We start from the raw sequence: 23,103 nt of genomic DNA, 5'->3' as shown, positions 1-23,103 counted from the left end.
TACTACATTCGCTATTTTTAAAGTCTTTACAAGGGGCGGCCATGAAAAAAACATGAGCAGACTAAACGACAGAAACGTGACAAACACAAGGAGACTCTACGATAGAGTAGGAGGGAGACAAGGAGGGTACACCTGCTGATCGCAGTGATCTTGAAATGGCTTTCTACTCTTATTTCATTTTTTATTTTTTTTGGTTCTTTCCAGGCATTCCAAGGGACCATGATTGGAAAAATTTCTATTCATTATGCGTCCTTTTTGCAAACATTTTTGCTTTTTGAATGCTATCTTAATATGCTCTCTGGATGATATTGGTCTAGATGATTGCGATGAGGATAACAGTGAAAATTGTTATAGCAGTGAATTTAGTAGCAGTGACATGAACATAATAGTTGATGCAATGCTGCTACTTCTACTACTACTGCTACTACTGCTACTACTACTGCTACTACTACTACTACTACTACTACAACTACAACAACAACTACTACTACTACTACTACTACTACTACTACTACAACTACAACAACAACAACAACTACTACTACTACTACTACTACTACTACTACTATTACTACTACAACTACTACCACTACTGCTGCTACTACTACTGCTACTACTACTACTACTACTGCTACTACTACTACTACTGCTACTACTACTACTGCTGCTACTGCTACTGCTGCTATTACTACTGCTGCTACTACTACTACTGCAACTACTACTACTTCTGCTGCTGCTACTACTACTACTACTACTACTTCTACTACTACTCTACTACTACTACTACTACTGCTGCTGCTACTACTACTACTACTACTACTAACATTAACTGTGATGATGAATATGATGATAATATTTGGAGTAGTAGTAATAACAGTAAAGTAGTAGTAGTAGTAACGGTAATTGAAGGAAGATGCCAATAAAGTGTAGCGTTTGATTCTTAAAAAGTGTGTTGACCGTCATGAGTCCTCCCGCATCCATCGCAGTGCTTGCAGCGCAGATGGGTGTTTTCACATCCGCTGGAGATAACACTCTCTACAGCTGCATCTCTGTATGTATCTCTTGAATATCTCAAGCCATGAATGTTGAGGTTTGTCTCTCAAGTTTCTGGTTGGATCCTTCCCACAACGATTAAGCAGCAGCAAGCCAATGTATCGCCCCTCTTTTCCTTGTGGCTATTCTCCAACTAATGTAATTTTTTATTCCATTTAATATACACATACACATATGTGTACAAACACACTGAAAAATGTATATTGTGTAGTATGAATGAATAAGTAAATGACTGAAAAAGGAATATATACATATATATCTTATCTAAATGTATGTTATAGATATTGATATAGATATAGATATGTGTATATGTGTGTGTGTGTGTTTATGTATATATTGTGTATATCTGCACAAAAATGCCATAGACATATATATATTCATATATTGTAGCATGTTACTGTATTTTACCTCTTGTCCAAATAAAAGCAACAACATAAATGATTTACACAGAGAGGTGGCATATATTTGTTTATCTTGCTCTAAAGCAATGAACCTGGATTACATTGTAAGTTGAATCCACAGGGACTGGTGAGAATTGTTTGACCTAGTGTGAATTTCAGCATTCACGATAGAATGAACAAATGAGATGAAAAATTTTCTTTGATCTGGCCAGTTTTTTGACTTGTGGAGGTTTGCTTGATCAAGATCGACTGTATGTACAGAGTGCTATTAGTTGAAGTTTTGTCAGGAGTTAACCTTTTTCTTTGAGGTATAACATATTCTTTGGATTACGTCTGACGTAAAATACAGTGGCTTCTGTGGCTTATCTGTGTGCTTTCATTCAATCCATGGAAAAGAGAAGAAAGAGAAATATACAGCCACAGAGTGATACTATACCATCTGTGTTTTGTCTTCCTCTTACCTGAAGTGGAGTTTCCTAGAAGCTCTGTAATTGGGCAATGTTGCCCGTGTTGGGGGATATCCTCATCTGCACCTGTTTAGAGCAGCAAAATGGAGAGCATTAAAAAACAGTTCCATTCTTAGATGACAGTAAACTCTATTTGTGTAATGGTGGGAGCCAGTGGGAGGCATGCCAGCGTGTTGAGGATTCTGGGTGAGAATAAAGTGTGGTTTGAGATTTGTGTGTAGTAGAGCGCTGGCAGACTTAACATTGCACAGCTGTTTATACAGTTTACAGTGTTTTTAAGAGTTGATAAAAATAGGAAGTGTTCAACCACCATTTCTGCAGAACTGTCCCCCTCTTCCCCTATCCCCATCCTCACACCCCACCCCCATCCCCCGTCCCTCGACCACCCTCAACCCATCCCTTTGTTCAAGTTGACTACCTACTGTCGTGAATGCAAGTGAGAAAGCTTCATGTGGTGACAGTGTAACTCCTGTGATGATGAAAAAGAAGGACGGGGGGGGGGGGGGGGGGGGAGGGGGGGATAGTAGGAAGTGTTCAGCCACCATTTCTGCATAACTCTCCCCCTCTTCCCCTATCCCCATCCTCACCCCCACCCCCGTCCCTCCACCACCCTCAACCCATCCCCTTGTTCAAGTTGACTACCTAATGTCACGAATGCAAGTGAGAAAGCTTCATGTGGTTGGTGACAGTGTAACTCCTGCAATGATGAAAAAGAAGAATGGGGGGGGGGGGGTTGTAGGAAGTGTTCAGCTACCATTTCTGCAGAACTCTCCCCCTCTTCCCCTATCCCCATCCTCACACCCCCACCCCTGTCCTTCCACTACCCTCAACCCATCCCCCTGTTCAAGTAGACTACCTCCCATCATGAGTGCAAGGGAAAGAAAGCTTCATGATGATGATGAAAAAGAAGGACGGGGGGTCGTGGATTGACGAGGTCAAACAATGCAGGCGTCGCGCCTCGCATACGGTAAAGCCATCATGTTGCAGTTGCGGCGGGCCGCTCAGCACAGCAACAGCACAGCAACGTTGTCCATCCACCCTCCCCTGTGAGGCCCTGTCGCGAGCAAACGGGTCAGCGTGCATTATTGCAGCCCTGGAGGAACAGTGGATACCCCTGTCCCGGCTTAAAGGGTGTTAAAGGGCACGATAACACAGAGCTGGGGGGCTTGTTTTTCTCCTCCACCTCCCCACTGCACACCGACAAACCCTGTCACTGATATATAAACAGCAATAAGATGGGCCTTTCTTTTTTAGAGGTGATGGAATGAGAAGAGGATTTCATCTGCTAATTGGAGGTGATGCGTTAGGGTCAGCAAGTTGGGGAGGGGGGAGGGGAATGCCATTCAACAGTCATATTACCTGTAGGTACTGTATTCAAGGTTATGCTCATATTATGCTCATATTCATAGCAAATGAGTAATATGAGTTTGAGGCATGGTTTACTTTTCTCTACAGCTAGACAAGAAAGATGAGTATATTCGTTAGGTAGATCTAGATAGATAGATAGATAGATAGATAGATAGATAGATAGATAGATAGATAGATAGATAGATAGATAGATAGATAAAAAGCCAGATAGATCACACTAGGGAGAATTACAGATATGACAGATGTACAAATGCACACACATGAACATTTGTCAATTTCCATTTTTAGAGTTTCATTGTATATTCCACTCCTGTTATACTGCATCACAACCATAGGTAACTAACTCTATCCATTAGGTGGAGCATTGTGCTTCCATGTAACAGGACATTAAAAAAAGTTGGTTCTACATATAAATGACAATAGTTGACTTAATAAAGATATCAAATGATGGCTGTGGTTGTTATTATAAATATACCAAGACTTTATGCTGTCGTGGCTGATGCTTATATACAATTTGTAGATATCTGATACAGGCTCCTGAATCAGACAAATTTTGCTAGGTTATAGACAGATTTTGAAATTTCCATTATGTGAATTTTGTTTTTATTTGACATGAGACTTTATAGATCAGCAGTCCTCCAGTTATGCATCAAGTTTTTTGATGGATACCTGTGCTACTTAACTCCCAGTCAAATTGATTTTACCCACAATGCAGTACTTACATGTTCGATACGATGAGACTCAATGTGATATAATTATGAGGATGATCAAGTTGGGACCAGAAAACCACATCCAGCCAGCGTACCATCTACAGCAACGTACGTGGTAATTAGGGATTCCCGTTAGGTGGTTATTGGCCGAGAATTACATTAATGTTTCATCACGGTGGAATGATGGGAAGGAAGACGGGACGACATTCCAAAGCGTCGGTTGCTTCACCCCTCGTAGTCGAGGGGAGAAGAAACAAAATATCGTAGCACGACGAACATAGCATATAGCGTAGCTACTGTGTTTTTGGTCTGTGGGGTCTCGGGGACGAGTTAGCGGGGGGGGGGGGGGGCCTCCGCAGAGCCGGCAAATTGAACGCCCATTTTGATTCGTCTGGCGAGAGATGTGCCCACCAGTAAATTCAATTAGAGGAAAACCACTCAACCAAGGCCACCAAACAAGCACGGCCAATCAATACCAAATCTGCAGAAATGTATTTCACCTCCTTTCTTGTTGATTTGCTCTGTGTAGGTATCACTGTGCTTCGAAGATAGGAGAAGGAAATGTAGGCATATCACTAACAGGAAAAATGGATACTTTGTGGGTAGAACAGATTCATATACAATTTGTACATTTGTACAATATGATACTAAAGCATACATACAATTTATATGTAGATAAATGAATAGGTAAACAGAAAAAGTAAATACAAAGGGAGGCACAGCAAAGTATATACATATGCAGAGAGAGATCTATACAATGTGTGTGTGTGTGTGTGTGTGTGTGTGTGTGTGTGTGTGTGTGTGTGTGTATGTTCAGTTACATTTACAACCTTCATTGCATTGTCTATGGCAAGATTTCCAGTGTTGTGAAACAGATATAATTGAATGAAATGTTTGTTCAGAGCCCTGGTACATGTATATTGATGCTCATGAAAAAAAAAAGAAAATCAAGCAGAACTCTGAAATTGTTAAAAACAGCTGATTGCTTGTGATTCTCTTGAATATTGGCGATACACAGTCTGACACAAATGAAGGCTACTTACAAAATATGCTCTTTGTATACCAACACAATAAACCCTGTTGTCTAAACTGATTGATTGATTTTCATGTCCTTGTAGGCACTTCCGCCTGTTTTGAACCACCACCAAAGCCAATCATATTTGCTATAGTTTGAGGGAAGCGTGCTGGAAAAGGAAACTGAGCAGTGGAGTAGTCAATCAGATAAATATCCTATCTTTTACTCCTCTGAGCAAATAGAGTCACTTATATGACCTGGCAGTGTGCAGTCAAATAAAAAAAGGAAGAGAAAGATCAGATACAAGTTTTGTATCTATAGATTTTAAAAAAAATAACAAAATTATATATATATATATATATATACATATATATATATATATATATATATATATATATATATATATATATATATACATATATATATATATATATATATATATACATATATATATATATATATACATATATATATATATATATATATATATGTATATATATATGTACACATATGAGTGATATAATCATTTTCTCTTCATCTGTGGCCAAACTGTGTCTGTGTGTCTATCTGTCTCTTTGTCTGTCTTTCAGTCTGTCTGTCTGCATATGTCTAGGTTTGTATATGACTCTGTCTTTGAGTGTATGTGTATTATGTGCACATGTGGTTGTGAATATATTTGAGTGTAGAAATTGTCATCAAAATTCAACCATATCCCTATGTCATTTGTTTGATGATGCGGCAGAGAAATGGCCCTTATCATCATGAAGCATAATTCTGCATTCGCTCGCTATTCATGTCATGGTTTGGCTTTCCGTGAGGCGATGCTCAAAGAAAATGTCACATGAATTCATAATCGTAGAATGTATTGTTTTAAAGGACAAAGAATTCCAAATATATATGTGGATTAAGTGAATGCAGAAATATCAGAATACATCATAGAAATTTTAGGAAAATTGGACAATTGATTCAAAGTTTAATATGAATTTTTTACTTGCAAAGTTTTGGTGGTCATATTGCTGGAAGACTACAACAATTTCTGATGTCAAAGTTGGACAACTACTAAAGAAAATATAAAGAAAATTCAACATATTTCTTTTTGTACTTTTATGTTGATATGTATATTTGGTGTGCATACTTTTCAATATAAAAGAAATGTGGGGTTCTCTGTATACTTTCTTTATATAGTCATCCAACTGTGGCATTACAAATTGTTGTATTGTCCAGTGACGACGGCACCAAAACTAAAAGAATTTGTAACTTTTGAAAGGATTGTAGATTTTGCTCAAACTTCACTCTTGTGCTCTACTAATATTTCTGCATTCACTCAATCTTCATGTATATATTTGAGTTTCATTCTCCTTTAAGCACTACAGGTGCCTTGTTACACAGTGGCAGGATAATCCAATGACATGGTAGAATAAATGACTCGGTAAAGACTGATAGTTTCTCTTTCGTGTCGAGCCCCATTATGCGGTTGAGCAGACGTTATAAATCTCTCTAGCGATCGTGCTCTGGTGGTAGCAGTTTCCATCCCTATCGCAACTACTCTGAGGAGAAGGGTTGATTGTGCATATATTGAATCATAAGAAGAACATTTACACCTCCTTTAAAGCCCCCTCTAATGACTTTAACGATGTCACCAGGATTGTCTGCTCTGTCATCCTTAATGACGAAAACCTCCTGCAGAAGGCCTATTTGTCTTCCATCTGTCTGCAGTTCCTGAGTAGTTGCGATTGTGAACTGAACTGTGACTGCAGTGTCAAGTGAAAGTTCCAAGAATCGGAGGATGCCTCGTCTGCTTTTCTCCTTTACGTGTTTCCAGAGAATACACGCCTTCTCCCATAAACAAGTCTCTGCTCTGTATGTTCAATCGTAGAAACAGAACCTTTATTTCGCTTGAAGGTGCTATTCTTTATCACTGGAGACACTCTTGCTCCCTACTGCATTTGAAAGTTGATATGCTGTCACATTTGCTGTTTTCTATTGAGGATTGTAATTACAAGACAAAGAGATGACAGCAATTTTCATCATTCAAAATATGGAATGACACGAGTCGCAATGCATGCTGTTTTCATCAATGTGCAGGGATGTTTAAAAACACACAGTGTGGTGCTTACCTCTGAAACAACAGGAAAGACAACCAGACTGCATATCACTCTTCTGATGCTCATGTGTGCACCCATGAATTCAGGTCAAAATGTTGTAAGACAGTTTACAGAGGCCGAGGTATTATTTATGAATAGATGCTGTTTTGCTGCTGCTCAGTGGTATAAGATTATGTGTTTTATCTCTGCGATTATAGACCGACTGATAAAGAAGGAACCATCCTGGGACTTTATAATACAACCAATAATCCCTTTGTCTCGCAGAAAGCATGTTTTGAAATGACAGAGGATTTCTGTATGTCTGCTTGGAGAGAGAACAGTAGCAAAGAACATCTGCACTCTTGCATAAAAAAGAAAGAAAGGAAAAAAAGAAGAAACAATCCTCTTAATTTGTGAGTATGGTATTACCGTAATAGCCTCCTTTTAGTTCAGTTGGCCTACACAAACATAATGTCAGTTGTGAATCCGAAGAGCATCACATAAACCATGTAGAACCTTTCAAGAAAAAAATAAACAACTCTCTCTTCTCAAACTCACAGTATGGTTGTAATAGCAATTTGTACCTCCACAGTAGACATTAAGAATAAACATGCAGCCCCCCCCCCAAAAAAAAAGAGAACTTCTTTGCATGAGATGAAATCAACTCACAGATATGTATTTTGAGTAGATATCTCCACCTTTGGGGTTCATATTGATCTTTATTTGATTACCCTAGCAGGTTTTTCACGGGCAAGTTATTCCACTGCCACATGTCTTTATGAGCCTTTCGTGCCGCAAAAGGGGGCTGCCTCACGTCTTGATCAATCAAATGAAGGCTCGTCTCGACTCGGATGAATTCGAATTTGTAGCCATTACGCCCGACTTGGCATCAGTCGCAGACTTTGTCGTGGCCTACCCGCAATTTGTTAGATACTTCAGTTGGACACCAGCATGTTCACTACTTCCTCTTGCCTCAAAAGGCAATTTTGCCGCATACGTGAGCATGAAAATTATTGAAATGTTATCGTGTCGTCAATACAGAGATGAAGAATATACTTTACCCCAGCACTGGTGATCCTGAGATGGTGTACAATGTACACCAAGTGAGAGGAGAAGGGTAAGAGCATGAACGCTTCGGTCGAGATGAACGCGATGTAGTTAAAGGAGCTTTGCAAGTTCGTGACATGATGTTATTCATTCGTCATGTTTCTAGGAAGCACCTAAAAAGTGGATTTCTACTGAAACTGGCTGCACAATGAACAAGTATAAATTTCTATCAAAGTCCAAATTTTCACACAATTCATGCGACCAGACATGTGGATTAAAATAACAGCACACAATTTTTTTTCCCCGAACTATGTACCATCATTTTATGGTTTTGATTTCGCGGAATCAAAAACTTGCAACATTCATCATACCCGGCCGAGCATGAAAGAATGTTTGTGAGAAAATTCCCATTTTAACAGTATACAGGAAATGATGACATTTCAAAGACAACAGGTTAATTCATCAGACACTGTGATGTATGAAGAGCTGTGTGATTCTCTCTCAGTAGCGTGCTTTTCACCAGGTGGCAGAGGAACATCTTTCCCATTCTATTTTGAAGGGAAAGGCAGAGGAGGCATTATTATCGCAGACCCAATCCTTGACTATGTATAAGAGAATGTGACGCGTGAAGGAAATGGGCTCGCATTGGCGAGGAAACGTCACATTTGATTTTGTGGTAAATGGTTCTCTCTCTCTCTCTATGCCACAGATGGCACACGCAGTATGACATTCATGTGTGAGAGCGCTTCCAGATATCAACTCATGGATGATTTTAGAATTAGTCTCTGTGTAAGACAAACAAGCAATCGAACCCAAAACAAACAGACAAAACAATTTTTAGTGTTTTGTTCTGTGTTCTTCGGGTTCCTATGAAGTATTGGGAGAACACGAATGTGAACAATGCAGATCAGATCCTCACCACATTTGATGCAGTATTTGCAGAGTCGTCTCATAGACTGAGCTCTTACGTTTGAGTCAGGTGTGTTCAGATCTAAAGAAGAAAAGAGCATAGGTCAGTGGAGCCCATGTGTCAGATGGTGTATTTTCTGCATATATATGTATAATGTTAGGGTATGTGCATGTATATATCTATCTGTATATATATATGTATGTATGTATGAATATGCATTTGTATGTGTGTCTGTATGTGTGTGTGTGTGTGTGTGTGTGTGTGTGTTTGAGCACAGGCATTCCAAAGCCTTTCTTCAAAAGCAGATAAACGTGTTTTCATGGGAAATTCATCTCTTCCTTCTCTTCCTCAAATGTATGCATACCTGACATTTTGGGGCCGGGCGCATTAATTGCGGGCCATTGATTGGGGATTAATTACCCACTAAACTCTCGAGAGGAGGGTACCCCGGGATTCGGGGGAGCGGAAAACTTGCGATGCCTGTGAAAGTCATTGCTGCGACTGCTCTTTATTGTGTATCCATAATGATGATTCCATCATAATACATGCAGACAAGACTTGCAGGTATTTAGTCTCTTCTTCAGACTCTACGTGTAGGTGCCATCAACGGTACAACCTTTCATCAATCTAAAGTAAGACCAATGCAGTGAATAGCTCCTCTCTTATTGAATGAGACATCTCTTCTTGTTATTATTTTTTTAATGTTCTTACAAGCCTCTCAGCTCCTATCTAAGACAGTGTAAGAGGAAATATGTTTGTGATTGATTAATAAGCTGTGACAGAGGAAAAGAGAAACCTAATGAGATTTTGCTTCTGTCTACAACAGTAGCTGACAGGTTATTGTCAGGAGTCGACCTGAGCCAATCAGGTCCTGGGGAAATTTAGCTGCGGAAATTTTCATCTTGTTCTTCATCAAATTGGCAAAGCCGAATTTTACTGCATATCCTCTGTTGGAAAGAGAGATTAGGTGGAACTGGTTGAATTCATTACATCCACACAAAGACAGAGAGCGACACAAAAACGACAAGAATCAAATTTGAATGAGGAACAGGAACATGAGTTTTCTACATGTATACTGTGTTGCCAATTTGAAATTCAGTTATGAAATCAGTGATTAAGAGTTGTATTTTTAAAGATCTGCAATTGAAGACAAAAAATTGAATAAATTAAGAATAGCAAAGGGATCAAATAAAAGACAATTTGTACTCTACTCTCTTTTATTAATGCTAATAGTGAATGATGAAATTGAAATAACTGGAGAAGCACTCTGAGAGCGCAGACCTCCGCCAAGCAGCTTATTTCCACCACTGATCATGTTCTTCCATAGAGATCAATGATTTCCATCCATACATATGTAGGCACAAATATGTTGAAAATCACCTGACTTCCCAATATAGAAGCTTTTTGTTATGTCATCAACTTTCAGCAGCGGGCGCGCCTCGCCCTAGCAGAAACTAAAGGACACACTTTTGTGTGCGCATGCAAACCTCAAATAATCGCAGCTTGAACTGCCAAGTTCATTGACCCTACCTGCCAAAATATCGAAAATTCTTCATAAAATCCATAGAAATTCCCGGATCACTACCAAAATTTTCTTACTTGTGTCATCCTCAACCTTACCCGTAAGTTTCATCCAAATCCGTTCACAACTTTTTGAGTTATTTTGCACATGGACAAACAAACAAACAAATGCTGATGTAAACATAACCTCCTCCCTTGGCAGAGGTACATTGTAATAAGATGCACCAACCTACAGAAATGTGGTTCTGGGAATTGATGAGTTGATTTTAAAAAATTCTCTTTTTTTTCCTGCATGGGAAACAAATCACCATATTGGTGAGATTAGGGAGTGATTTTTCATGTATGGAATATGATGTATGATGTGTGTGAGCATTTGCCATATAAAAAGCAATAGAGAAATTGCATTGATATTCATCAATGAGACCAATCGTGAATGACTGATTGCAGTAAGAATTTCTATGTAGCTACATACTGTATCTTAATGAAGCTTTTAAACCGTAATGTTCAGGCAGGCAAGCCACAGAATGAAGAATGTTGCAATGGCATTCATCAACTCAAAAAGAACAAAATGAAACAGCAAGTATCCAGGCAGATTGACAAAGCTAAAATGTATCAGATGAAGAATGAGATGATGTTAAAGAAATTATGGGGGAAATTTCAGTCGGGGGGGGGGGGGGGGGGGGGTTGAAGCAAGTTTGTGGCATAGCCTATCTGCATTTAACGCAAGACGCTCCTTGGATTGTAAATCTCTTCCTGGAGTGGAATCGTGGTGCCTCGGCAAACACAATTTCGAGGGAAATGAGATGGGCGTCCTAAGTAACCAAAATATCTGATGGGTTTTCAATTTGAGGGCGGTATTAGTGTCATCAAGTTTTGAAGTAATGGGTGATTCACAGCGGATAAAAGTGCTGGCCAGATGGCACGCTGGACAACGAACTTGTCAGAGCGCAAGAGGTAATTCAGAATCAAGGGAACGCAAAATGAACCTTTGAACAGGACAGGGAAAAAAAAAATCAAAGGTATCATTGTAAGGACTAATAAAGAGGAAAAAAAAACCGTGGTTACCAGGATACTCGTGTATTATCTATCGTTTCCATCGGAGCACCAAATGTGTGCATATCAGTAGCAATGGGTATAACCTGACTACAAATCAAATGGGGGCAAAATTTGGTGGTTGCTTGAGCAGCAGTGTTTGCTGAAGGTGTAATTGAACTGAGAAAATATGAAATGTAGCTCTCTACAATGGTTTTCTAACAGAGACATCTTGAAACACAAACGTGACGCTGCCTGCACCACAGAAATTGCTATGAGACCAAAAGTGTTCGTCATGAAGTAGCAGAAATGTTTACACATACATAGTTATACATACACATACATGCATGCACACACACAGACATACAAATACACACAGACATACATTCAAACACACACATTCATGCATATCAACACACACACACACACACACACACACACACGCACACACACACACACTAAAATGTATTCAATGATGTCATATATATATATATATTTGTCAGTAGTGCGGTATCTTAAATTCACTAATTGCCAGAAGTGCTTGTTCAAAACCACGCTGATGTTTTCTAAATCTTCTTCTAGCATTGAAATATTAATATGTTTTTTAGATACATTATTTGCTGCGCAAACTCACCTTTATGCCAACCAGCCATGTTAATCATTAAATATCTTCTTTTTTTCCCTTTTTGGTAGAAATTTGAATAAGTTAGCCATGTATTTCCAAGGAGGCAAGAGCTTGAAAACAAAAATCAAAAAGAAGACAGAACTGATTTCAGAAATAGATGGTTGTCTAGACTGTAAAAATGATAAATTCTGCAGGAAGATGATTTAAAGTGGGATAAATTATCCACTTGAGGGAAAGAAAGAAAAAATGCTGTTTTTCACATCCCGTCACTCAAGCCTTCCTTTGAGAAGAAAGAGAGAAAAGAAGAAGTGACGTCTTGATAAGCCCACGTTTGCTCGAGTTTGTTCCTGATTTATCGATACAAGATGGTTAATCATTTAAGGCAAGCCTGCAATGGGTTTGCGGCATTGCATTCACTCATATGTAATTAATGTCAGGGAGTTTCATCGTCAAAGCAAGACCAAAAACATGAACAGTCAGAGGGGAAGAGAGGCCGGGGGGATGGGGATGGGGAGGTTTATGATGTATCTCTTTTCTTTTGCCCCACTTCACAGTGCGTTCCTCTTCTACGCTGTCTCCTTGAACATTGTCTTTTAATGAGTGGTGGATCCATGGGGGAGCACACCAGTGCACATCCCCCCTTTATTTTTAGTTCAAACAAAAGAAAAAAAATGGGGGGGGATGTGCACCCCCCTTTAATTTTGTAGAAGCGCCCCCACCTTACGAAGTTCCTGGATCCGCCCCTGTTTTTAATGGATGTTGCTCTTCATGTTCCCCATTGTTCGGCAACAAGGAGTGAATTTAGAAACCAGCTGGCTGCAGCGCCGCAGCAATGAATGTGATGCCGCCAAAGCAGATGGAGAATGCCACCGACTGATACAATGGACAGAAGCACATACACACACACGCACACATACACACACACACACACACGCAGAAGTAGATGATAGGATAAGATAGACCAGCAGCGTCCTCTGTCAGAGTGATTACAAAGAACTGTCATAAATCAATAATTCTCCTCCCGACAAGAAAACCACCACTCGGCCCCAGCTATGGTGAGCCCATCAGTTGCCATGGCAATGGGCTGTCATCTTCCAGTTGTAGATAGACGATCCTCAATTTTGTAATTTGCTCGTTCTGCGTGTGCGTGTGTGTGTGTGGGTGAGTGTGTGTCTGCTATGAAGCTACCATTACTCACACTTCACTCATCTTTGGAGGAGATGTGATAGATACAGGGAAGAATGATGGAGAAAACACACACACACACACACACACACACACACACACACACACATTCGTACACACAAAGGGTAACAGTCACGTAAATTGATTTTAGTTAGTGATATCCTAGCAACAGACGTAATGACCTGAACACATTTCATCATTGCCTCTGGACCAGTCATAACGAGTTGGTTGCAAGTATGTGGAAATATCAGCTGCCATCGTTATACATTTAGTAGGAATGCACCCCCAACTCTGTCCTTTGTACATGAACAGTGTGTCGAAGAACAAAATCATTTCATCAAACACTACGCATTTTGGAGTATAATAGACATGGGAATGTTTCTTCAATTTCCTTACTTTTGTATAATGCTTTGATTTGAAAAGTAGAAGAGTCTAGTTAAATTCAAGATGAAATGAGTCGATAAAATCAGCAAGATCAAAAAGATGCTTGTTTTTTTTCTGCTTTTCCAGTCAATGTTCCAATATAATCTTCGTACCATCACTGAATTTTGCTGTTGTCCCATATGATATGCATATTTCAAATTTTTATATCTCTTCTTTTCAAGGTGGATCCATTATTCACATACTCTGATCCTTCTGAAGTTTCATTCTCGTATAATCATACAGTGGAAATTGTACACAGTATTTTTGCGTGTTAACACACATCCACACACTTGCACACACTCACCTTGAAAACACACACAGTCACACATATGGTATAAATATATGAGCACTGAATACTCATCGTTGTTTCTTTATACCATCCGAATAGTGATTTATTCTCGCGTACGTCAATCTAGTTGTATCACGAAAGATTATCGCTGAACATTCTACAGGCCTACATTGTACAACATGAACTGCTACATTTACATTGTAGTTGCCCCATTGTGTTCACTACTCCCTAACCCTTTTTCTGTCAGGGACTATTGACAGTATACATGTATATTAATGCTATGGAGTTTTCTGTGCCAATCAGCATTGAAAACACACAAAGAGTTTAAAAGAAACACCTTTGGCATTGCATGCCATGTGGTCACCAGGGGGGCATTTCATTGAGCATTTTGTCAGATTTTTTTTTTTCTGACAAACTGCTATAAGCTACTGAAATCCTTGCATCTGACTGGCTGAGAGCAAATTTGTCTGACATGTTTGTCGGACAAAACGCTTCCTTGAAATGCCCCCCAAAAGTCGTAGCAAGGTTGATCCCTTTATCATTGTCCGTCCTTTGTTTAACGTCTTTTATTATCATATCTGTTTTGTTGTTTCTTTTGCTTATGACAGGCACATCGTGGTCTGCGGTCACATCACGCTGGACAGCGTCTCAAACTTCCTCAAGGACTTCCTCCACAAGGACCGGGACGATGTGAATGTAGAGATCGTCATCCTGGACACGTGAGTTTGACATGTTTTGTATGTTTTACGCTTCTTCCCCAGAACCACCGTCAGTCCGCTTCACGCTTTGGATCTGTTACCATGGAAGTCAAGATAAACAGTGGCAGCATTAGTTTGTTTTTTTATTTTTTCCCCACCTGCTGGGCTTTTTTTCTTTGTGATTGTTTTGTTGGTGTTGTTTTCAATATGTGAACGATCCTCTGGCCCGTGAATGCATCCACCGTAGCAAGGTCATTGTTCGACAAGTGTACGGACACGATCATGGATCTGCCCGAGACAGAAGCAGTTATCACGCATGCAAATTAATGCAAAAATATGGATCTCTTTGTTCCTGTCGATGCTTTGTATCGCATTCCCAAAAGCTGACGGATGATATGTAGCCTGTTACCATGGAAACACTTATGCAGCGTGGTCAGAAGAGATATGCTCTTGTTGACTTTTGTTGTCATTGTTTTCTTGCATGGTCAGCTCCAAATCTTTTGGCAAATTTCACACATTTTTGGTGCACATTTTGACACATGATCATTGCAATTCCAAAGATGGCAGAAGGCATGTATGTGATCTGATGTAGTTATGATTAAATTCAGCACGATCACCAACTCACACAAATTGGTTTCTGCAAAATTTTCTCTGAACTCCTCTCTCTGTTTTGAATTAGTTTGGGTTTCATTATAAGGAGTTTGAAAACAAGAGCATTTTTGATTTTCCCCTGTGCAGTATTGTGATGCTATGAATGAATTGGTTTAATGTTGCTGCTTGCCTTCTGTTCACAAGTTTAAAATCCAATGACAGTTTGGAAAATGTAAGGGTTACCTGGTACTGCCTGCGATCAGACTTTGCAATATTTGCCCGACCAATAAGGCAGAGATATTAACTCCGTGGTAGAGACGGACGTCACCTGCCACAAAATGATTAAAAATAAATTCTTCCGTCTGTGCTTGCTTTTTTTTTTCTTTTGTTAATCTTACTTTATTCCAACACGCTTTGATTTCTATTATAATTTTTAGAAGTGTTTTGATGTAACCCAGCCACATAGTCGTAAAGAAATAGAAAAATAAACTTCCATGTATGATATAGGAATAGCCCGAGGCATCCGGTACCGAACAAGAAAATACACATGCGTGTGCATGCAAACGTAATAAATCAGTCCGCTGTGATGCAGATTGGAAAAGATAGGATAGGAACGGAAAGTGATATTGAAGAGCAAATAGGTATTGAACGTACGCGGGCCAACTGCCGTACCGCGTAACAACGTTACCCCCCAAGAATGATATTACAACCATGACCTTTCCAAAGAGCATTCCACATAACTATGTGTTCATGTATGTATTCATGCATTGCCATTTTGACGAGACGGTGTGGCCCTCTCGGCAGTATAACTTACCTGCAGACGGGGCCTTGCACAGTAATTTGAGGAAAAGAAAAAATACAGGGTATATAATCTCGAGGGAATCTAGATTCACTTTTCAAATACTCGGCAGAAACCCAGAGGTGTCATGAAAAATGTAGGAGATGGGTACAATTTCTAGATGGGGGAATTAATATGTTGCGCATTTAAGGTGAAACAGACCGAAATACCATAGGTGTGAGGTGCATGATGTTATGATGATTAATGTTGCAATTCATATCCCAGGAATCATAAGCTTGTCCTGCAAGTGTAACAAAAGTTGGATGTTTCAGAGAACATTAGCTGCACTGCCACTATTAAGAAATGCAGTCTTTGAGCTGAAGCCATAATCACCAAATCTTTCAAACTATGGATTTTCATCTCTCTATCGGGTGATTTTGGTATTATGCTTTACCTTTAATTTGTACCCCTCCCCCAAGTCATGAAATATGGAAAATATGGAATCTCGTGTGTTTCCACAAATTTAGAGAAACCTCGCGGGGTACATTATTTCAGGTGGCTGAGGGACAAATTAGAATTGCCTTCTTCTGGCTAGTGTTTTTCTCCAGCTACTTAGCATGTCAAGGAGATGCTGCAACAAATATGCTCCAAAAAAAAAAATCAAAACTGTTATAAGCTTTTATGATTTTGTTACCCTTTTCGCGTTGCCTTTACATACACCAAGTTTGAAAAATGACATTAAATCAATGCTCAATTGAGATATTTCAGCCAAGGTTCAGACCAGACATATGAGCGAACATGAGAGTTTCATTTCTGAACCTTCCCCCCCCTCCCCCCAAATCAAGTATTGATCACGTGATCATGTTTTTGGTGTGATGTTTTCCTCTCCCATCTCTTCCTCCTCCCCCCCCCCCCCCACCCCATCCATTTTTGAAGCCCCACTTTGCGTAATTTAGATATTGATGATTGAATATTGATGCTGGAAATGTGATTAAACATCGCTTCACAATGACGGGATGTAGTCGTTATCCTTGAGCGAGAGTACTCTTCAGACGGGGGAAGCCATAGTGAACATCACTTGCATCACTCAACCATAAATGTTACTACACCATGAGCAATGGAAAGCTCTTTCCCCTTATCTTTTTTTCTTTTTCTTTTTTCTTTTTTAGCGCATTGACGTCGGTAACATTACAGGAGTAGGGTCGCACTTTGCTGGGGTTTTTGCCTCTCTTCAAGGTCAACCAAAGCTGGGCGTGGTGTGGGAGTTAAAGGGGTCAGTCACGGTCGTCATAAAGGGAGGCTTGATTGTGGCGTGTGCCTGGTTGCAGAGTGATGGCATTTTCTGTTTGAAAGTCATTTCCCTGGAAATCTTTTTGTTAGGGCAGTTTGCTTTATGTCTTTGTGTTGCTGTTTTAAACATTTCAACTCGAGCTTTTTACTCTCCAACGTATCCTGGTCATATGATTATTCTTTGATAGTTTCTTGTGGGAAGTTAATTCCTCTGCTTTTCAGTCGTTACAACTTCTTTTTTTTCCAGTTTCACCAATGAAAAGGTACATGTAGTTTCCTTGTATCAAATGACTAACTTCATTCCATAGTGCAATCTTGAAGATCTTTGAATCTGTAAATCTTTGAAGTAAAGGAGGACACAAATAAAATGATGGGGATTTTGATATTTTAGTAAAAATAAAGAGTCAAGAAATGGATGCCATTCAAGGAAATGTAGTAAAAAAATTGTCTTTGTGTCACTTGACAAGCTTGACCAATATTGATCAGTATGGACCAATATCTTTTGATAGCCTTGCTTGACGTCCTTATTCTGCAGCTTACTAAAAGGATTACAATCTGTCATTACTTAGTGGAGGAAAGTGCCTTCTCCTCTGTTTCAGATGTTTAAGTTATCGAGCAAGCCGAGTGTAAAATGACATTTGTTGGTTATGCTTCCAAGTGACAAACTTGATATCTGTCACATAGCTAGTGTGGTTCATTCAATTCCTTCAGCACTGCCATAAATTTTGATTTGATAGAAACCAATGTATGTAATATTTCTTTAATGATGACTAAGTTGACATGATTTACTGACTTTTCCAAGCTATTTTTGCTTGTAAATACAAAGTTCAATCACTTTTTAATTTCAAACATGACATAATTTGTAAGAAATAGAAGAGACTAATAGCTTGATCTCTGCAAACGAGTTGACAAAGTTAGAGCCACCTTCCCTTGACGTAGGAGAAGCATTTAAGTAAAAGATTAATGAAGAGACTGCCTTGTCTCATCAAGACTTTGCAGAGCCTGTCAGGTTGACCTCGGTCAAACCTTGTCCGGAATGCGGTTCGAATGGATAGAGAAGTTCAAATGGACAGAGTCAAACCCCGCCAGGCCATTAAGATCCCCAAGGGGAGTATAGAACTGACCTGGCTGTATTCGTTTGAGATGAGAGGTTCAGAGGGTTTGCCCTTTTCAATTTCATCAGTGGTTATCTACTTAAAAGGCCTTGATTCTCGAACCACCCTCTGTACACATCAAAGTGTCACCATTTGACTGACCAGGGAGGTGGGACTGGACTGACCCATACCAGAGGCCGCGGAACATTTTTCAGTGGGGGGGGGGGGGGGGGGGGTGTTTATGAAGTTCATCATAGTGTGATTCCAAATGCACACCATCAAGATTGAGAGTTTTGTGAGGCACCTTAAACATCATTTCTGCCTATAAAACAAGCTCTCTGTATACCGAAAGTTAACCGAGTAGAAGCCAAAGAAACGTACTTGTATGATCCCAGTTGCAATGTTCTTCCTCAACATTGCAGATGCTTTACTAAAGTGGTTTTTTTTTCTCCATATAGGCTTGTTATGCACCACAAGAGAGAGATTGTTGTATGTGTGTTTTGATATAAAACTCGTGCGAGCAAATTATGGGAATTGTGTGTGCATGCATGCGTGTGTGTGTGCACGTGCATTCGTTTCCCAGAAGAATAACTCTATTATTAGTGTCAAAAGGTACTCCCTCTCATTATTTTAATCTAATTCAGATGACATTGGCATTTGAAATCATCACATTTGCGTCAGGTATTAAAAGTCAACAATATGCTATCTTCATCGTGGAACTTGAATTCAAAGTGGGGGGGGGGGATTTTATGTGTCATTGGCTAAATTGTTGATAAGGTACAGCATAAGCTGTTATTTTCGCATACAGATATTTTTGCAAGTGAGGAGGTCACCAACATTTTTGTGAGATGTTGTTTTCGTGAACTGACACCGAGACATATCATTACCCTAGCGCATGTCAACATTTTCACATGTTGTTAAATTCGCAGTCCAACAATTCGCAAAAATTAAACCCTCGCGAAAATATCAGCTAAAATGCAGTAGTCAAATGTGTATGTGTCCCTTCTTCCATTAGCATCCAGCGTAATTTAAGAAGAGCGGTATTTCCTGTCATGGGGGACACTCCTGAGATGTTCTTTTCAGACCACGAGGATGACACTCGAGGTGAAAATGTAGTCCCTAAAGTGGCACATGAGATGATGCGGGCTCTCTTTACATCTCTACGTCTGTCTATCTCTGTCTGTCTGTCTGCCTGTCTGTCTGTGTGTGTGTCTCCCTCTCTCTCTCCCGCTCACCATCGTTTTTGCCTGTGGCCTGTTGAATTCCTGGCTGTCGTCAATGCAGTGTTTGTATAATGGAATGCTTGGATGAGAAGTGGTTTGGAGGAAGGGGGGGGGAGAATGGGGTGAGGTAGGGTAAGGGAGGTGGTGGAGGGGATAGAAGAAGAAGTAGAAAAAGAAGAAGATTGAAGCAAGTGACGATCAGTCAGTCCAGATCGGGTGAATTTGGCTGGCAACTTCAGCGCACGTGTATGTCTGTGTGTGCATCTGTGTGTGTGTATGTGTGTGTGTGTATGTGTGCATGTACGTCCGTGTGTGGGTGTCTGTGTGTGTTTGTGGGTGTGTGTGGGTATTTGTGTGTGTGGATGCTTGGGGTTCCTCTCTTCGTCTCGAGATGTTGTCCTAATGACGAGGGAAATTTACCCCCGAGCACTAAAGCACTTACAGATTGAAGCGATGGATAACTGTTACAGCATATTGCTTGGACGGGAGGGACTCACAGAGGAAGGGGTGAGCCGTGAACTAGATTTGTTAAATGAGCACTTATCGAAGAATGCGCAGATACACGTGTATCTATATTTATCTAATCCTATCTATCTCATTATACACACACAGGTGTGTATATAAACTCACTGCTCGCCTTTAACACTAATTCATGTCATGTGACAGGAATTAAGGGTGTAAATGCCTTACACATATTTAGGGGAAATTCCAGACCAGTTAAAAGTGCATCTCAAAACAAAGAGTAAAACTTTACGAACTAAAACTAAAAACACAAAACAAAACAAAAACTTATTAAAATTGGATAAAAATTAACATAGTTATGAAGTCACTTAGTTTTGCTAATTTTCACGAAACAGTTCTTGAAAAGTCAAGATGAATTTATAAAATAAGAGGTTATGATGTTATCACCTCACATTTGTAAATAAAATGTTGAAGTTTCCATTGTTCGAATGCAATTATGTCCTAGTTTCAAATCCTGATATATCTGGCTGATCAATATTTGAAGCTATTCAGCTTTGAATAACATCATTTTATACTTTTATAGCACAATAATTTAATATCCATCATTTTCTGGGGGGGGGGGGTACATGATGAATGGAAAATTGTGAGATGATGATATCTTCAGTGCACTCATTTGCAAAATCGTATCAACTGTTTGAGAACTGTTTGGCAAAAATGATCAAAGCTTTGAAATGTTATAACTACCTTACTTTTAATCCAATTTTGATCAAATTTTTACCATTGCACTCATAAAATTTTTCTCTTCCTTTTGGGACTAACTTTTGACTGGACCAAAATTCCCCTCTAAGGGAGATAAATCATCCATAGTCATTCTTCGCGGGTTAGTCGAGAATGACTCTGTCTCCTGTTCAGTGGTGACACCATGCCGGAGGGCAGATATTTGGTCATCCATGTTTGATGTTATATTCTCTCTTTGTTTTGCCTGATGCCTGCCATTAGGACATCAATGAAGGGCTGACCTATCTGATTTCATAAACACCGTGACGTGCCTTTGAGATAGGTGGAGGTGTACAGTTATCATCTGTGTGTATTTGTGTTGTATCTACAGTGCCGACTGAGCCTGCATGGGTGCACAGCTATGTTGGTCTATGGGATACCGGGGGACGTTGGGTTGGTCCAACTTTGTTTCAATCTGATCTGTGTACTTAACATTTTATGACAATCTATCTCTATGTCAATGTCTCTGCTCACAACACATTATGTTGTCATAGTCTTCAAGACCTTTTTTTTTTTAAGTATCTTCCGACAGAAAAAAATACACATGATTATATAATGTATTTACCATAGATACTGTAAATATTAGACGGACAAAAATTTTAAAGAATATTTTGCTGGGAAATCACAGTCATATGATGCAGATGGCAAAATTAAGATTCCTGTCAGACAGACACCATATCTTAACACATTTAATGTGCTTTAAGAATGCTATTGTGTATTTGAATCAAAATATGAATTTTCTAGAATTCTATATATATTATGCATTTTATGTATCATTTTCCCCAATATGAACCATGATACGTTTTAGGTATTGTTCTATTGCCTTTAGAATATGTTTTTGTTTTGTTGTTTTTGAGTTTACATCAGTATTTTTTGTTTTTGCTTTGTTTTGTAATGTCCTTTTTTTTTCTTTTTTCTTTTTTTGTCTGCAGTGGTTGCCAGCCCTTCTATTTTATTGTCACTGATGTGAACACAATCAACAACTAATCAAATGTATGACCTTGGCTCAGATTTTCACCCGGTCTCTCGCTACAGTTCTTCAATGGCAATCTGCACTAATTTGTGGAAAATGACAAAACATAATTTGTCTGGAAATGAGATTTTGTCCGCTCGAAGGGGTGACAGAGCACAAACCCCAAACAAACAAACAAACAAACACGCGTCACGCCACACGGAACCATTCTGACTTGTCGAAAATAATTGAGTTGCACGAAAGGGCTCAGGCCTTTCTTCGTATCTCGGCAGCCCCCGTGCCATTTGAATGTCTCTCTGCGTGAGTGCTCTCTGAGTGACATAATGAATGACAGTTATCAAATAGCAGAAATTCACAGCCAAAGATTTGAAGTGGGGGGGGGGGGGGGGCAGTGGGCTTATTGTCTGAGTATGTTTCATTCCTGCAAAACCTCAGTGTACTTATTTTCTTGATTGACAGATGACCTAAATTTCACAGTTTGCAAATCACTCACTCATAAAGATGGAATTCAAGTGAGACATTTAGATGCAACACGCAAGAGTCCTCACTATGGAAACGATGAAAATTCCATGTTTTTTTCTTCAAAAGTCAATTTGTCGGAGACCTTCGCAAGTTACTTCTATTTTTTTGAGGGAGGTGGGGAGGGGTGGGCAGTTTTCTGGCCTCACACACATTTGTGCTTACTCTTATTGTGATTGAATCTATGTGCTGTCTTCAGCAGATGTGAATATAGAGTAGTGTATAGCAATCTGTCTGTCTGTCTGTTTGTTTGTCTGTCTGTCTGTTTGTCTGTCAGTATGTCTATTTGTCTGTCTGTTTGTTTGTCTGTCAGTATGTGTTTGTCTCTCTTTCTGTCTGTCTGTTAGTCTGTCTGTTTGTCTGTCTATCTGTCTGTCTGTCTGTTAGTCTATTTGTCTGTCTATCTGTTTGTCTGTCTGTCTGTTTGTCTGTCTGTCTGTTTGTCTGTTAGTCTGTCTGTTTGTCTGTTTGTCTGTCTGTCTGTTTGTCTGTCTGTCTGTCTTTCTATTTTTCTTTTCTTTCTCAATCTCACTTTCTGTTGACCAAGCTACAGTTTCCCAAATTATCT

General features: G+C 39.5%; 1 protein-coding gene across 1 annotated transcript in view; it reads left to right on the top strand.

Moving 5' to 3' along the window:
* Nucleotides 1-23,103, top strand: part of LOC139720559 (calcium-activated potassium channel subunit alpha-1-like) — a 235,292-nt gene that overhangs the window by 134,001 nt on the left and 78,188 nt on the right. Inside the window, exon 8 of the mRNA XM_071631911.1 lies at nucleotides 14,739-14,849. Within this exon, the coding sequence (XP_071488012.1) occupies nucleotides 14,739-14,849 (111 nt within the window). The remainder of the gene's footprint in view (nucleotides 1-14,738; nucleotides 14,850-23,103) is intronic.

This window comes from Diadema antillarum, unplaced genomic scaffold, assembly GCF_040938485.1.
Source record: "Diadema antillarum isolate AM-2024a unplaced genomic scaffold, OU_Dant_1.0 scf00000129, whole genome shotgun sequence".
In the NCBI taxonomy this organism is placed as follows: domain Eukaryota; kingdom Metazoa; phylum Echinodermata; class Echinoidea; order Diadematoida; family Diadematidae; genus Diadema; species Diadema antillarum.
The sequence above is the reverse complement of the archived record's forward strand: the minus strand, read 5'-3'. Positions and strand labels throughout refer to the sequence as shown.